This window comes from Gorilla gorilla, chromosome 5, assembly GCF_029281585.2.
Source record: "Gorilla gorilla gorilla isolate KB3781 chromosome 5, NHGRI_mGorGor1-v2.1_pri, whole genome shotgun sequence".
In the NCBI taxonomy this organism is placed as follows: Eukaryota; Metazoa; Chordata; class Mammalia; order Primates; family Hominidae; genus Gorilla; species Gorilla gorilla.
Window position 1 is genome coordinate 69,676,929 of NC_073229.2, and position 19,002 is coordinate 69,695,930.

The 19,002-nt window shown below is 39.0% G+C and overlaps 1 protein-coding gene across 1 annotated transcript in view; it reads right to left on the reverse strand.

Annotated features, from left to right (window-relative positions):
• PKHD1 (PKHD1 ciliary IPT domain containing fibrocystin/polyductin) overlaps positions 1-19,002 on the reverse strand; it is a 460,859-nt gene that overhangs the window by 267,601 nt on the left and 174,256 nt on the right. The window contains exons 37-42 of the mRNA XM_031012474.3: positions 17,261-17,471; positions 16,694-16,851; positions 14,187-14,378; positions 11,119-11,244; positions 8,889-8,945; positions 8,510-8,640 (exon numbers count right to left, since the gene is read on the reverse strand). Of these exons, the coding sequence (XP_030868334.2) occupies positions 8,510-8,640; positions 8,889-8,945; positions 11,119-11,244; positions 14,187-14,378; positions 16,694-16,851; positions 17,261-17,471 (875 nt within the window). The remainder of the gene's footprint in view (positions 1-8,509; positions 8,641-8,888; positions 8,946-11,118; positions 11,245-14,186; positions 14,379-16,693; positions 16,852-17,260; positions 17,472-19,002) is intronic.

The window sequence follows — 19,002 nt, forward strand, 5'->3', positions numbered from 1 at the left end:
TTGGAATAAAGGTATATTTCTAAAATATGTTCTTCAAAGTACTCTGTATATCATCCATACAGGACACAATTAACACTAACTCGGCCAAGAATGGTGGCTCACACCTGTAATCCCAATCCTTTGGGAAGCCAAAGTGGGGAGATCACTTGAGACCAAGAGTTTGAGACTCGCCTAGGGAACATAGGTTTTTTTCACGTATGCCCAGTTATCACCTATGTCTTTAAGTAATAGCACATCACAGACAATAGAATGCAAAAAAGACTGAATAACAGAAAGCCAATGGCACAACTGAAAAACTGGACCAGACTTTGCAAGATTTAATGCTGATAGCCCAACAGAATCTAAATGCTTCCACTGACTAAACTTATTTTTCAGTCATCAAAATGATTTTAGAACTTTGAAATTTGTTCTTTACTTTCCTTTTTCTTCACCCACATAATTTGGTTATAGGTTTATACCTTCATTTGTTATATTAAATACATTTTTTTGAGCAACTACCATGTTTTAGAAATTGTGCTAGTGTCTAAAGGCTAATGAAAATAGAATTAGAACTTTAAGGTCACCGGAGGAGCTAAGATGGCCGAATAGGAACAGCTCCGGTCTACAGCTCCCAGCGTGAGCAACGCAGAAGACAGGTGATTTCTGCATTTCCATCTGAGGTACCGGGTTCATCTCACTAGGGAGTGCCAGACAGTGGGCACAGGTCAGTGGATGCACACACCTTGTGCGAGCCGAAGCAGGGCGAGGCATTGCCTCATTCGGGAAGCGCAAGGGGTCAGGGAGTTCCCTTTCCTAGTCAAAGAAACGGGTGACGGACGGCACCTGGAAAATCGGGTCACTCCCACCCGAATACTGCGCTTTTCTGACGGGCTTAAAAAACGGCGCACCACAAGATTATATCCCGCACCTGGCTCGGAGGGTCCTATGCCCACAGAGTCTGGCTGATTGCTAGCACAGCAGGCTGAGATCAAACTGCAAGGCGGCAGCGAGGCTGGGGGAGGGGCGCCCGCCATTGCCCAGGCTCGCTTAGGTAAACAAAGCAGCCGGGAAGCTCGAACTGGGTGGAGCCCACCACAGCTCAAGGAGGCCTGCCTGCCACTGTAGGCTCCACCTCTGGGGGCAGGGCACAGACAAACAAACAGACAGCAGTAACCTCTGCAGACTTAAATGTCCCTGTCTGACAGCTTTGAAGAGAGCAGTGGTTCTCCCAGTATGCAGCTGGAGATCTGAGAAGGGGCAGACTGCCTCCTCAAGTGGGTGACTGACCCCTGACCTCTGAGCAGCCTAACTGGGAGGCACCCCCCAACAGGGGCACACTGACACCTCACACGGCAGGGTACTCCAACAGACCTGCAGCTGAGGGTCCTCTCTGTTAGAAGGAAAACTAACAAACAGAAAGGACATCCACACCAAAAACCCATCTGTACATCACCATCATCAAAGACCAAAAGTAGATAAAACCACAAAGATGGGGAAAAAACAGGACAGAAAAACTGGAAACTCTAAAAAGCAGAGCGCCTCTCCTCCTCCAGAGGAATGCAGTTCCTCACCAGCAACGGAACAAAGCTGGATGGAGAATGACTTTGACGAGCTGAGAGAAGAAGGCTTCAGACGATCAAATTACTCCAAGCTACGGGAGGACATTCAAACCAAAGGCAAAGAAGTTGAAAACTTTGAAAAAAATTTAGAAGAATGTATAACTAGAATAACCAATACAGAGAAGTGCTTAAAGCAGCTGATGGAGCTGAAAACCAAGGCTCGAGAACTACGTGAAGAATGCAGAAGCCTCAGGAGCCAATGCGATCAACTGGAAGAAAGGGTATCAGCGATGGAAGATGAAATGAATGAAATGAAGCGAGAAGGGAAGTTTAGAGAAAAAAGAATAAAAAGAAATGAGCAAAGCCTCCAAGAAATATGGGACTATGTGAAAAGACCAAATCTACGTCTGATTGGTATACCTGAAAGTGATGGGGAGAATGGAACCAAGTTGGAAAACTCTCTGCAGGATATTATCCAGGAGAACTTCCCCAATCTAGAAAGGCAGGCCAACATTCAGATTCAGGAAATAGAGAGAATGCCACAAAGATATTCATCGAGAAGAGCAACTCCAAGACACATAACTGTCAGATTCACCAAAGTTGAAACGAAGCAAAAAAAATGTTAAGGGCAGCCAGAGAGAAAGGTCGGATTACCCTCAAAGGGAAGCCCATCAGACTAACAGCGGATCTCTCGGCAGAAACCCTACAAGCCAGAAGAGAGTGGGGGCCAATATTCAACATTCTTAAAGGAAAGAATTTTCAACCCAGAATTTCATATCCAGCCAAACTAAGCTTCATAAGTGAAGGAGAAATAAAATCCTTTACAGACAAGCAAATGCTGAGAGATTTTGTCACCACCAGGCATGCCCTAAAAGAGCGCCAGAAGGAAGTGCTAAACATGGAAAGGAACAATCAGTACCAGCCGCTGCAAAATCATGCCAAAATGTAAAGACCATCGAGACTAGGAAGAAACTGCATCAACTAACGAGCAAAATAACCAGCTAACATCATAATGACAGGATCAAATTCACACATAACAATATTAACTTTAAATGTAAATGGACTAAATGCTCCAATTAAAAGACACAGACTGGCAAATTGGATAAAGAGTCAAGACCCATCAGTGTGCTGTATTCAGGAAACCCATCTCATGTGCAGAGACACACATAGGCTCAAAATAAAGGGATGGAGGAAGATCTACCAAGCAAATGGAAAACAAAAAAAGGCAGGGGTTGCAATCCTAGTCTCTGATAAAACAGACTTTAAACCAACAAAGATCAAAAGAGACAAAGAAGGCCATTACATAATGGTAAAGGGATCAATTCAACAAGAAGAGCTAACTATCCTAAATATATATGCACCCAACACAGGAGCACCCAGATTCATAAAGCAAGTCCTGAGTGACCTACAAAGAGACTTAGACTCCCACACATTAATAATGGGAGACTTTAACACCCCACTGTCAACATTAGACAGATCAGTGAGACAGAAAGTCAACAAGGATACCCAGGAATTGAACTCAGCTCTGCACCAAGCAGACCTAATAGACATCTACAGAACTCTCCACCGCAAATCAACAGAATATACATTTTTTTCAGCACCACACCACACCTATTCCAAAATTGACCACATACTTGGAAGTAAAGCTCTCCTCAGCAAATGTAAAAGAACAGAAATTATAACAAACTGTCTCTCAGACCACAGTGCAAGCAAACTAGAACTCAGGATTAAGAATCTCACTCAAAACCACTCAACTACATGGAAACTGAACAACCTGCTCCTGAATGACTACTGGGTACATAATGAAATGAAGGCAGAAATAAACATGTTCTTGGAAAACAACGAGAACAAAGACACAACATACCAGAATCTCTGGGATGCATTCAAAGCAGTGTGTAGAGGGAAATTTATAGCACTAAATGCCCACAAGAGAAAGCAGGAAAGATCCAAAATTGACACCCTAACATCACAATTAAAAGAACTAGAAAAGCAAGAGCAAACACATTCAAAAGCTAGCAGAAGGCAAGAAATAACTAAAATCAGAGCAGAACTGAAGGAAATAGAAACACAAAAAACCCTTCAAAAAATTAATGAATCCAGGAGCTGGTTTTTTGAAAGGATCAACAAAATAGACAGACCGCTAGCAAGACTAATAAAGAAAAAAAGAGAGAAAAATCAAATAGACTCAATAAAAAATGATAAAGGGGATATCACCACCGATCCCACAGAAATACAAACTACCATCAGAGAATACTACAAACACCTCTATGCAAATAAACTAGGAAATCTAGAAGAAATGGATAAATTCCTCGACACATACACTCTCCCAAGACTAAACCAGGAAGAAGTTGAATCTCTGAATAGACCAATAACAGGAGCTGAAATTGTGGCAATAATCAATAGCTTACCAACCAAAAAGAGTCCAGGACCAGATGGATTCACAGCCGAATTCTACCAGAGGTACAAGGAGGAACTGGTACCATTCCTTCTGAAACTATTCCAATCAATAGAAAAAGAGGGAATCCTCCCTAACTCATTTTATGAGGCCAGCATCATTCTGATACCAAAGCCGGGCAGAGACACAACCAAAAAAGAGAATTTTAGACCAATATCCTTGATGAACATTGATGCAAAAATCCTCAATAAAATACTGGCAAAACGAATCCAGCAGCACATCAAAAAGCTTATCCACCATGATCAAGTGGGCTTCATCCCTGGGATGCAAGGCTGGTTCAATATACGCAAATCAATAAATGTAATCCAGCATATAAACAGAGCCAAAGACAAAAACCGCATGATTATCTCAATAGATGCAGAAAAGGCCTTTGACAAAATTCAACAACATGCTAAAAACTCTCAATAAATTAGGTATTGATGGGACGTATTTCAAAATAATAAGAGCTATCTATGACAAATCCACAGCCAATATCATACTGAATGGGCAAAAACTGGAAGCATTCCCTTTGAAAACTGGCACAAGACAGGGATGCCCTCTCTCACCACTCCTATTCAACATAGTGTTGGAAGTTCTGGCCAGGGCAGTTAGGCAGGAGAAGGAAATAAAGGGTATTCAATTAGGAAAAGAGGAAGTAAAATTGTCCCTGTTTGCAGACGACATGATTGTACATCTAGAAAACCCCACTGTCTCAGCCCAAAATCTCCTTAAGCTGATAAGCAACTTCAGCAAAGTCTCAGGATACAAAATCAATGTACAAAAATCACAAGCATTCTTATACACCAACAACAGACAAACAGAGAGCCAAATCATGAGTGAACTCCCATTCACAATTGCTTCAAAGAGAATACAATACCTAGGAATCCAACTTACAAGGGATGTGAAGGACCACTTCAAGGAGAACTACAAACCACTGCTCAAGGAAATCAAAGAGGATACAAACAAATGGAAGAACATTCCATGCTCATGGGTAGGAAGAATCAATATCGTGAAAATGGCCATACTGCCCAAGGTAATTTACAGATTCAATGCCATCCCCATCAAGCTACCAATGACTTTCTTCACAGAATTGGAAAAAACTACTTTAAAGTTCATATGGAACCAAAAAAGAGCCCGCATCACCAAGTCAATCCTAAGCCAAAAGAACAAAGCTGGAGGCATCACACTACCTGACTTCAAACTATACTACAAGGCTACAGTAACCAAAACAGCATGGTACTGGTACCAAAACAGAGATATAGATCAATGGAACAGAACAGAGCCCTCAGAAATAACGCCGCATATCTACAACTATCTGATCTTTGACAAACCTGAGAAAAACAAGCAATGGGGAAAGGATTCCCTATTTAATAAATGGTGCTGGGAAAATTGGCTAGCCATATGTAGAAAGCTGAAACTGGATCCCTCCCTTACACCTTATTCAAAAATCAATTCAAGATGGATTAAAGACTTAAACGTTAGACGTAAAACCATAAAAACCCTAGAAGAAAACCTAGGCATTACCATTCAGGACATAGGCATGGGCAAGGACTTCATGTCTAAAACATCAAAAGCAATGGCAACAAAAGACAAAATTGACAAATGGGATCTAATTAAACTAAAGAGCTTCTGCACAGCAAAAGAAACTACCATCAGAGTGAACAAGCAACCTACAAAATGGGAGAAAATTTTCGCAACCTACTCATCTGACAAAGGGCTAATATCCAGAATCTACAATGAACTCAAACAAATTTACAAGAAAAAGACAAACAACCCCATCAAAAAGTGGGCGAAGGATATGAACAGACACTTCTCAAAAGAAGACATTTATGCAGCCAAAAAACACATGAAAAAATGCTCATCATCACTGGCCATCAGAGAAATGCAAACCAAAACCACAATGAGATACCATCTCACACCAGTTAGAATGGCAATCATTAAAAAGTCAGGAAACAACAGGTGCTGGAGAGGATGTGGAGAAATAGGAACAATTTTACACTGTTGGTGGGACTGTAAACTAGTTCAACCATTGTGGAAGTCAGTGTGGCGACTCCTCAGGGATCTAGAACTGGAAATACCATTTGGCCCAGCCATCCCATTACTGGGTATATACCCAAAGGACTGTAAATCATGCTGGTATAAAGACACATGCACACGTATGTTTATTGCGGCATTATTCACAATAGCAAAGACTTGGAACCAACCCAAATGTCCAACAATGATAGACTGGATTAAGAAAACGTGGCACATATACACCATGGAATACTATGCAGCCATAAAAAATGATGAGTTCATGTCCTTTGTAGGGACATGGATGAAATTGGAAATCATCATTCTTAGTAAACTATCACAAGAACAAAAAACCAAACACCGCATATTCTCACTCATAGGTGGGAATTGAACAATGAGATCACATGGACACAGGGAGGGGAACATCACATTCTGGGGACTGTTGTGGGGTGGGGGGAGGGGGGAGGAATAGCATTGGGAGATATACCTAATGCTAGATGACAAGTTAGTGGGTGCAGCGCACCAGCATGGCACATGTATACATGTGTAACTAACCTGCACAATGTGCTCATGTACCCTAAAACTTAAAGTATAATAATAAAAGAAAAAAAAACTTAAAAAAAAAAAAAAAGAACTTTAAGGTCACCTAGGATGAATATGTCAGGAATATACCTAATGAATCTACATTACCAGTTTAACCTAAAACTCCATTCTCAAAACATATGCACTGTATTTTTTTTCTAATTTTGTAAAGCAGATACAAGAGTAAGAAAGTAAATGAAGGGAAATGGAAAGCATTGGAGGGAGAGTAAGCAGCTAGTTGCAGACTCAATTTTTCCATTGCTGACTGGGTATTATTCTACAGGTCATTTTGCAAAGGCTCACACAACCCACAGCTTTTCAGATTACCCTCTGGTTCTCTGCACATGCAGCCAGCTCAACCCTTCTTCTTGTCAGCCAGTGGCCAGCACTCCTCTCCAGCAGACCACATACTACCCAGTGAGACAAGGACATTCCAGCTTCACACAGCAGGGTGAGCTGGACAACCCTGAGGGTTTACTTTCCTCTAGGCATTTGATGTAGTCAACATTATGCTACCCAGAAAAGTACACAAAAACATGGTTTCTTAAGCCCAAAAGCTTGCAGACATAGAAAGGGCACATACGAACTCTTTTATTTACGCAGCTTCTTGTAAGTCTGAAATTATTTTAAAATTAAAAGTTTAAAATAACAACAAAAAAATCCTAATTATCATTAGGATTTTTGGCCTGTAGTGGCCAACAAGTTAAATGCAGCTCCAGCCGTCCTGGATCTGGGATCTGGGTTCCTACAGTCCGTGTAGTTCTGCTTCCTTTGCTTACTGGCATATTAGCCACTCCCATTAGGCACCTAAAATGGTGTGTAAGTGCTGTGCTTGGAACAAACATAATTAAGAATCTAAGGATGGTTGAAGAGATAACCACTACTTTTACTAGGGGTTATTCAGCTGAAGGTAATTAAAAACAGATGATCAGTGAGAAAGAAGCTCATCCTCTGAATTCCTTAGAAACTCAGCATAATGACATAGTGGATGCTCAGAGGAGTTTCCTGAAAGAGTGAGGCCCTTAACTCCTTTGATAGAAGATCCATGGGATAAAATAATTAGAAAAGGGGAAATGAAATGGCTTGCCACTACTCTGATGCACTTGTTCACTCAGGTCTACAGCTACATTGTCCCCTAAAAAATTAATTTCTTAAATGTTTAAACAGAAACGTGCCAAGGGAAACCAATGTTAAGTTGTACTAAATAATGGGATTTTAAAAATCAAGGTTATTGAAGTGGACTTCATCCTCCTGGAATCTGACATGACCTTATACACCTCACGTCTCAGTTTTGAACACTCTTAAAGGACAAAATATGGCCACATTAACATAGTAAGATAGTGAAGGTTTAAAAAGAAATTGGTATTGGAATCAAGTGAGACAAAAATCAGCACCCAGAGTGGGTAGTTCAGGGAGATATTTTAGTTTGCATTACCTAAATGACCAGGAAACGATCAATATCTACTTTGTTTTGCTCCATTACCTATTGCTTCAAAAAAGTGTTTCCAGAAATCCTGAGAGGAATGCTTACATTCATCCTAAAGCACTTGTTTAATGCAAAATTATAAATTATTTTCTTGATACTAATATGCAGCAAGTAAACATTTCATACCACACCACCACTAACGCTGCCACCTTAAGGAACTTTTGGAGCAAGCTTGTCCAACTGGCAGCCCACAGGTCGCATGCAGCCCAAGATGGCTTTGACTGTGGCCAAACACAAATTCATCAACTTTCTTAACACATTATGAGATTTGTTTTACAATTTTTTTTCAGCTCATCAGCTGTCATTAGCGTTAGTGCATTTTATGTGTGACCCAATTCTTCCAATGGCAATTATTCTTCCAATGTGGCCCAGGGAAGCCAAAAGGCTGGACACCCCTGATTGAGAAAGAACTTTATGCCCTCTCAGTTCTGGTCTTCCTGGTAGAGCTGAAGATCTTACCTCTATAACATTGGTGGGACTGCAGATATAGATGCCAGATGGTGTCAACATTTCAGGATTGGAGAGTCCCTCGGCACCAGAAACCCGGATGATCACGTTGTTTCTTATTATATTTCCATGTCCTGACCAGTCTAATGTTTCAACAAACCCAGGGGATCCACAAACATAATTAAAATGTACTCAACTCAACACCCTTGATTCTACTAATACACATCAGAGTTCACATAATGCATTTCATATATATATATATATATTTAGAAAATATTTAGTATGCACAATAAACTTAAGAGACTTAACATTTTGCCATCAGGCTTGTCTATAAAATATATGACAATTTTAAATACACTGTAATAGATTTAAAATCAATTTACATATTTACCATCTTTCCTTCCATGAATTGCCTCCCAGGAGATATATCTCATCTCCATGCATGTCCCTGAGAACAAAAGACCCCATTACTTGAGTATATTTTATGTCACTTAGGAAAACAAGAGATGCTGCAACACTACTTCTTTGGGTGTGGGTTGTTTTGATTTTGTTTTTGTGTTTTTATCTGTAAATCAGGGAAAGAGATACAGATCTTATGTACTCTTCAGTTCTAGAGTAGCAGGAATCAGAAGTTCATTTTGAATAAAAAGAACAGAAAAATAGATCTGTTTTACTTTTGAGGAGGAGTCTAAGTGACTATCTCCACTGTTAAGTGCCACATATCCTGTGTCAACACCAACCCCATTCCTAGCTGTTCAAACTGGCCACCTGCTATCTGCATGCCCTCACCTTCCCTTGGAAGATCTGAAATGTCCTGTAGGAACAGGATGGACAACATCTAGGACCTTCTCACCCAAACCACTGAGGTTGGAATAGAAGAGCAAGCATGGGCCATGCTAATAGAGAAATTAGTCACTTAAGGGCTATCAATAAAGAGCTGCCCCAAAGAACCCTTCATTACAAAGTCTTTAAGTATCTAGGCTTCCTCATGCCATTTCATGGGTCTGGGTTTGCATACTTGTTATGTGTGAGATTGAGTGCTTTACCTACCACACATCAATAAACAAAAATTTTAATTCCCTCACTTGTAATACAATAGATATCAAAAGCTTATAATTCACAACATTCAAGCACTAAAGGCTAAATTCCTCCTACAGGTTTTCTTCCTTGCATAGTTAATATCTATTCCACATAATTGTTTTCTGCTAAGGTAATACTGTTAGGATACCTTTCTCAATTTCTCCTTGATGTTTCACCTTTTCCCTTGCACGGACAAACATAGGAACAAACAAAGTCAATCCTACATCTGTTAGTTGACTTCCCTGTGGCTGTCCTTTTCTAATCAAAAGATTTTTCTGCACCTTATCACCTCAGTTACCCTTAGTTTTTTGTCTTTTAGAGCTAGAGTATGTTTTAAAGCAAATGTATCTGATTCATATTTTCTCACTAGACAGTTTCCATCTCAGGATAGAACTTTTATAGCTTTTATCTCAACAGATTGTTCTTAAATGAAACATGTATTTTTCCCACTGATGATACTGTAGAATCAAATATCAAACGGTATTTAACAAATACAGTTATATTCTTTCTTTCAGTGAAAACCTCTGATTTACTTTTTTATTCTGATAAAACTGGAGACCCTTTGTTTCTTAATTCATTCATTTCTTTCAACTAATAGATCTACAATGCACTAGTTAATATGCTAAGTGTTCAGGAGACAATGTCCTCAAGAAATCCGGTGGTATAAAGACATTAATCAGATGACCAGAAATGTGGTATATAATTTTAAATCAAGAAGTACTGATTGGTGCTTAAACAGCTTAAACAGAAGGACTTGTCTGGGAGAGAGAATGTTGCAAGAGAAGAGTAAGTGGCATGAACAGAGCCAGAGAGCTTGTGCAAAGACCCTGAGGAAGGAAAAAGTGTGGTCTTTGGAAGGAACTAAAATAAAATATTTTAGTGTCACTAGAGTATAGAGAAAGAGAAAAAGAACAAGACAAGTTTACAGAAGTTAACAGAGACAAAATCACTGAAGAGATCTTTTAAGTCTGGTGAAAAGTTTGGGATTCTATTTTAAAAGCAATAAGAATCTCAAAGGAGAGAAGTGATATGATGCAATCTGAGATTTTTAAGGATAATTCTGAGTTTTGCAAGGGGAATGAACTTTAGGAAACAGAAGTAGATACGGTTGATCAGTTGAAGATTCTGAAACATGGGCTTCTTCAGCAAGCCACAGGAGCTTGAATTCTATTAAGAAGAGAATTCCAGATTTTTAAATCCTTGGCCAACATCCAAGTTTGACAGTCTGTAACACTATACAAAGACATACGTATGTGACTTAGAATTATTGTGAAAATTACTGGTAGTAAACTTTAAAACTTCCCATTATACACTTATTAACCTGAACTAACCTTTAAAAGATCAGTATCCTATAGGTAAAGTTTAGTAAGCCAATCAGTGATGACTACATTTAAATTTAGAATGTTTTACTGTAGCCCATTTCTAGTGATCATAAGGCTAATATTTTTATAAATTAGGAATTAGAAATTTGGCGAGAATTCATTGTGAAAAACTGTGTCCTACACAAGAATGCAGAAATTAAACAAGCTTGTTTTACTTACCAACTAGCAGTGCATGACCTAAAATATTGTAGAATACATTACTGTCCACCTTCAGGCCCAAGGTCCCGCACATGCTGAGGCCTCTACTGAAGGAGTTCCTCACTGTGCAGCCCTGTATGAAAGACTCTGAATAGGAAAGAGTAAAGTAAAAATTAGATATGGCTCCTGAGATTCTGTTGACCATATTTAGAGCAACCTACACTATAGCTAAAGACATTCTCCCACACAATAATGAAACTCAGGAGATAAGAAGTTAGAAGCAGCAATCAAATCAAGAGAATGGGTAACTCAAACCAATGGGCCTCAATAATAAAAAGGGCGAAATTCAACAATCAAGTGTTAGAAAAAAAAAAAAAAATCTGAGAAAGACAAAGTATGTCTAAACAATAAAAGAACTCATGGCTGTCAAGATTTCCAACTGGCTATCATCTTTAGTATCAGCTTTCATCATAATACAGCAGATGAGAAGTTAAGGATAACGTGAAGAGCACTGCTTATGGGCCAGCCTTGATCTTTGAAACCTGGAGCTGTGAATTAATATTTATAATTTATCAGGCAATAATATTCTTGGCCCAAGATAGCCAGAGACTCATTCCTAACTGTAAGCAAGGTCAAAGGTTGGCCTGAGGATCATGACTCTCACATTCGAACTGGATAGGTTTATACAACTAAAGAGGAAGCTATCCTCTACTATGCTAAAAAATTGACAATTAGGAAAATCATTACACTGGTTCCATAGGCATATTCTGTGATCCCCAGATCTGGTTACGAGGCCTAGATGAGTCAATGAATACACAATTACTGAGTATCAACTATATGTTTCAGGAATTGTGCATTGCATTGTGCTGGAAACATAAAGATGAATGAAACTAAGTAACCTCTGCATTCATGTATTTGCATTCTGATGGAGGAAACTGACATTAAAATAATAAAAATCCATTATTTGAATAATTAAACTATAAATCCTAAAAAGGGAGCTTTGTATTATTACTAGGTAGTGAGAAAGATACAGATGCCAAGTGTTGGGATATTAGAAAAGTTACTTTAGTTTACAGAATAATTTGACTTTTACAATTGGGACTATCCAAAAAATTCTCAACTTTAACATCACTATCAACACTGGATCTCCACATTCCCCTCAATCTCAGCTCTCCTACTACTAGGTGCCCTCACATTGCTCATCAAGGATCCACCCCGATAAATTAACCCATCCATATCTACTTCTGTAGAAAACACTGCCCACGGTGCACAGAATCTTCACCATATCACCCAAACAGCATAGGCCTGACCATGTGAACAACCAGTAAGTATTTATGTGTTTGTGTAGCTCTTATCAGCGGAATACTGGGATTGGTGAACCTTTAAAAAGTACTGTGCAACATTTACCTGTGTAACAAACCTGCACATCCTGCACATGTACCCTAGAACTTAAATTAAATTAAAATTTTTAAAAAGTACTGTTCAAAGATCCCAGTGCTTTCTAACTCTGGTAGCTGGGAGTAATTAGCTGCGTAGGACATGAGGGGCTTCAGGGTGTTAAACAATAAAAGATTCCTTAATGAGCATTCCAAAAGTTTCTATCCTCTGCATTTTAACAGGGATTTAAAGGTAATAAATGTATTAATGCAGTAATTTTCAAACTTTTATTTTTTAAGCACTGAACTCTTTTTCAAATAAAACCTAAAATATAAAATATCTATAAAAATAGATGAGTGTGCAGCTACTCTGATTGAAACAGAGGTGGGAGAGATAGGTTAGGTAAAATTTGATCAAGGAAGGGCTTTGATTATGTTCAATTGATAACTTATTTGTGACAGCTACCCTCTTTTTTACTGAATTGGCCGCATGTCAAATATTCTGCAGTACTATACACAGCTGACCAAAGAACCAGAGAGAAGGAAATAAAGATACTAATCAATCCGAAGCACTAGCGGAGAGGCCATATGCGGAGCCATCCTCTGAAATGACTCAAATAAATTTAAAAAGATTGGAAAAATTAGAAGAAATAGACTTCCTTAGCATGCAGATAATTTGAAATGAAGGAAAATGTTGCTTCTGGCAGTTCAGAATCCTGCCCTCAATGACCTCAAGGATTACTCTGCAATTACCTGTTAGAATCCCAGCATCTCTCAAAAGCCACCTGAACCACAAAGTATGCCCTGATGTCCTTTGTCAGGCATCAACCTCTGAACCCCTGGGGCACAGCCTCTTTAAAGAAGCCAAAGCTTGAATGTGTGGGTGTTGAAAGTGCTGATGAATGGGGAGGATTACTCAGAAATGGAGCTGCTGTCCTCCTGACTTGGCATCTGCACCCCCATTCTGTGATTCTCTGCATATCAGCTTTTGGTAAGGAGTTTTTGCCCTGGATGTTCCTACATTCAACTTTTATTTTAGAACTTTTATCAGTGCATTTGGTCATATTCTGTTTTCCTGATTCTGATCTTGTTTTTCGCCTAGTTGTTCTCACCTGAATTTGATGTTTCCTGCTCCCTTCTTATATCTTCATGTCTGGCCAAGATCTGCACATGTAACTGCTCCTCATTTCCAGAAAAAGCACCTGGGTTTCAGCCCATTCCCCCTCTTTTCCCCAGGCAAAAGATTCCTCTGATTTAGGACAACTTTACATAGAAGTGCCTGGACTCCCACAGTGTTGATAATGTAATGCCAATTCACCTGTAGTCACAAAGCTAGTAAGTGGTAGAGACAGAATTCAAAACACAGGATTGTGTGGTTCACTCTTGTGTGCTGTATTATAGTGATAGTTCTCAAAGTGGACTCCTTGGACTGCCTGTTCCAGAATCAAAAGGTTTGTATTTAAAATACACATTCCTAAGCCTACCTTAGACCAGAATTTGTTGGGGTAAGGTCTATAACTCTGAATTTTAATAAGCTCCACAAGTGATTTGTTTAGGCATACTAAAGTTTGGGAACCATAGACCTAGAATATAACAATTATCCATCTCTAAATCCCTCAAATCCCACATATCATCTGTCATTCCACCATGCATGTAGTGCCTTAAACATGGGAGAAAGAAACATGAGAAGGTCCTAGGTCCGGACCCCCTTACCTCTCATAGCTCCCACCAGAGTGAGTGAGCTCAGATGCTTATGGAAGGCTTGCCCCAAGACTTGAAACTGCACTCCCTTCAACTGGACCTGGCTGGGCTCTTCTGGGAAGGACTGAACGATCACTCTGGCTCCCATATCCCTGGATCCTAGCATCTTCTCACTCATGGAATACAAACAGTGCTGCAGATTACCTGAAACGCAAAATAAAGAGAACCTAAAGCATGTAGAACATGCTTCCAGACAAATCTCCCAGTTTGAAAGGTACTGTCAGCACCAAGGAAAAACCATTACTGTTTATTTCATTTAATAATCTTATTTCCCCTTTTCTTTGATTCTCCTCTGTAGATTATTAATTAAAAGATCTGATAAACAGGACATGATGTTGCCTTCATTCTATTTTTTCGAGAAACTCCCAAATCAATCACCTTAATTACTGTCACAAAGAGTCAGACTATAACCCACAAACCCAACCTAAATAGATGCTTATTTCGATCTAAAAGATCCTCTGGAGGAAATGTGCAATAAAATGACCTTCTTGTGGTTGATAATTGTAGGAAAGACATGTTAGCACTGAATATAATAACAGCACTTTTTAATCTTAAGCTGTCCAGTGAGGTTTCCCCATTACTGTGCTGTTTTATGGTTTGGGGACTTAGCAATAACGCTACCACAGAAATGCAAAGGACTCCAGAGAAGCAACTGAGCAGCTCCTGCACCAACACCTACTTCCCCAGCTGTGCCACTAATGAGGACAGCAGCAACCTGAGCCTAACACACACAACTACAAATGCCAGTGAGGACAGCAACCACCTGAACTAACACACACAACTATGAATGCCAGGGAGGGCAGCAAACCACCTGGACCTAACACACACAACTACTATTGCTACCAAAATGTTGTGACCTCAGGATCCAGGGCACCTTCTGTTGATACATGGCATTTGGTGGTACAAACTAATCTGGAGAATAAATCATCTCTCCAATGGATAATAAAGATTTTTCATGTTAATGATCCAAAGAAGCACCAATAATATAAAACACTGTATCATATCACAGTAAATTTCAGAATCCAGTCATTTGCTATTACCCAGAGAAGAGGTGAATGAAGAGATATTTATATTTGTATGCCTTATCACAATTTGATTATTTGTGCCACTGATCCATAAGATTTTCAAATGGACAGGCGTTGTGTTATTAAATTCAGCTACCTTGTTCCACACTCCAGCCCCACACAGAAAAGGAATGACTTATTTTGAGAATATTGTAGTTGTATTTACGATTTGTGATGAAATCAAGGATGTTTTCCATTTGGGGCTAACAGATTTATAATGGCTTAAACCTAGAAGCATGATCTCACTGGCAGCATGATCAAATGCAATATTTGGCAAAATATGATCTCAGAATACCAAGGAAGTTTGAATAGAATGTAGATCCCAATTCTGCAGAATTGATAAAGTTGGGCAGTTGATGGAAGTGAACCCACTGTTATCCAAACATTCTTTTTAGAATGACACATTTGTGAGTAGATGATTTGTAGGGAGGGAGGTGAGGCCAAACTGCCTCTCTACTTCTAACAACTCCCCACACCCAACCACATGGCAACATTTTACTCACATGCACCTATATTTAGACACAACTCAAATCTTTAACTCCAGCTCCCTTTGACCTTTCTTCCAGGCTCCACACATTACCAGACATCTCTACACAGTTGGCTGACCTGGCATCTCAGTTACGACATATACAAAATTAAACTCACGACTGCCACTCTCCCACCCCAAAACCTGCTCCTCTTCCCATCCCAGCAAATAGCCTCATCATCCATCCAGAGCTCATGCCTGGAAGTCATCCTTGACACCCACGCCATCCTGGACCAAAGTTGACAAATGATGTCTTCACAACATGTGAAAGCCTCATAATCTACAGCCTGGGAAACCAAAACATGACCTACTAAACTAACCATCCCTGAAATAGATGCTTAATAGGCACATCAATGTGATTCAGTGCCTGCTATTCTACTAGAAGATAAATTGAATTTTTCCACCACTTACCTAAAGTATGTGGTAGTTCACTCAGAAAACAAATCCCAAAATGGGGATGGGGGAGCCCTACAAGTCTAATCAGTAAGAACGTGCTGCCTGAGCCCAGAACTCTGGCATATGGCTTTCCTGAGAATCTTAGAAGTGGCCTGGAATTTTAACATTGAACCCAGAAATGTAATTCAACTCTTCAGATTTAGTTTTTTAATAGAAATATTTTCCCCAGAGAAATAATATTTTATTTCTTTTGTCTTTTGTTATCTTTTTCACAAGGTTGTTGGGCAGTGGGGCAGGGAGGAGGATGAAATGACAATCAAGAGCATTCTGAAAACTACAGAAAAGTATGGGCATCCAAAGGTTAAGGGCTTATTCTATTTTAAAAGAGGTCAACCACAGCAATGCCATCTATCATCAGACAGTAAGAATATTCTTTTTTGCTCATTAGACTTTCCAACAAAACACTCTTCTACCTTCTGGAGCATTGGCCTCCTGGCATGAAACAAGCAGCTTCTCCCTCTCATTAGTGAGATTTCCTTGTATGGTAATACTCCTGCTGAGCAGAGCCACAGTGGCCTTTAAAATATGGTGCTCTCCAGCCACCCAATTCTCTGTAAAGTTGTGAGAATATCTGGGGAAAAAAAGAGGATGATAGAACTGAGGACATCACTCCAAATCTTACTAGGAATAATAAGCCACTAGATTAACATAATTCTTCCTTTGGGGATCTATTCATGTTTCTTTAGAAACTCAATACCAAATAGTGAACTATAGACACAAGTACATGAAAATTAGAAACTATGCTGATCATTGCCCCAATCATTTGTGTAAGACAGAAGTTCTAGAGACAAGACAAACTAACTTACAAAGTCTAAATCTTCAAAACATTTCATGCTTTTTAATTTTCTTGTCAAAATGTCTACCATTATTTAAGCAGAAGAAATATATCATTGAAAGACCCCAATACAAATGTCCAGACCCCAACACAGTTAAGATCTCATCTTCTTCCATGTCAACTTAGCCAAGCTGACACTCAGTACCTCAAAGGTGACTTAAGATAGAGGTCTGTATCCTGCACAGTTTCCACAGTGACAATCTCTTCCATCGGTTTGGCACCTTTAACACCTGTTCCACTGATGATGACAACTTCATCCCCAGGGTGCCAGTCCACAGCATCTTCTAAAGCCAACACTGTGTCTAGGGCATGGGCAGTTGCTCTAAGACGGGTGACAATTACTTCTGGTAGTGAACCTAAAGCAGCCCGAGGAAAAGTTGTCCAGATAATTTAATCATTAATCAAAACGTGATTAATTTAATCATTAATAAATGCGATGTTATTTAGCCAAAGAATCCCATAAAATAAGACCTGGAAAAGCAAGCTTCAGGATAGGTAAGCACTAATTTTTTTATATTAGTTTTGTTTTATTTTGTTTGACCTTGGTTTTCTTTTTATCTATAAAAAGAAGTCAATAAAAGTAAGCCAGACTACAGAATAGCAACGTGTAAAAAGCACAAGAATTGTGGTCAGATTACACTTATATTTGAATCACGATCTTGTCATATTCTAACCCTATTCTTTAGGGTAATAAACTCGATGAATGGGCTTCAGTTTCCTCAGTTAAAAACAGAAGTAGCAGGGTCTTCCATCATAGGGTTTTGGAAAGATTCAATGAAATAGTATCTATGAAACATCTAGCTTGGATCTTACCACATAATAGACCCTAAGGGTATGTTAGTCCTTTCTCTTCCTTTTCTGTGTCACACTGTTTGAGGATGAAATTTTGCCACCTCTTTTTTATTCCAAGAAAAAACAAGTGGTTAATATTAGACTTTCTGATGTAGACCTCCATAACTAATTTCCAATATGAAGACTTCACAAATAACAAAAATAGAGGGGAAAACAAAAATTATCTCTTAGAGTTGTCATAAGTCTTGGTGTATTAAATGATCCCTTCAAACTCTAAAAACTAGACCTATGTAACATAGGACTGCTAAATGCAGTTGAAGAAGGGGAACTTGTGGTTCAAGATAACTTTGTTTGTATTACACTCCAGCATACCCGCCTGACCATCCCCATACCAGCATGCTAATCTCTAATTATCAAAGATTCAAGAAGGTCATCTGTCTCACAGTTTATTCTGGTCTTTTCCAGCAAGGGTCAAGGCACAGATTTTTTCAAGGCATTATCTGAATACTTCAGAAAACACATGGCTTACTCCCTACTCCTTCCTCTTTCTGTAGTACATTTCCTTCCTCTTTTGCAATGGATGATAATTTACCTTTAGCCCGCAGCAAGTTACTGTCCTCCCTTGTTGTACTAAAGTAAAGTAATAATACTTGAATCTCTAACTACAGAGGTGGCCGACAATAAATCATTTTCAAATTATTTTAAACTTTCCTCTTTATTTATTTGTCTCTCTGTGCATAAGCACTTGTACCAATAATGTTCTAGGTTTAGAAAGGTCTCTGGGTTAATATTGTAATTTCTGAAGTTTACTTGGGCAATAATTTTGTCTTAAAAAAATGTACAGAGTTCAAAATTTCTAATTATAAGGCAGGTGAAAATTAAGACATAAATCATCCCAAAAGAAAATAATTTTAACTTTATTTCTTGTTTGTATATCTTAACCCTTGGAAACAATAAAATGAAATAAAATTTATTTATATGTATATGCATATATATGTGAATTTTTATAACCCATTCTTGAATGTCTACATAGAAAAATCTCTACTAAGCACAGAAAAATGTTTATCCAAGACAAAATGCCGTCAGACTCTGTGA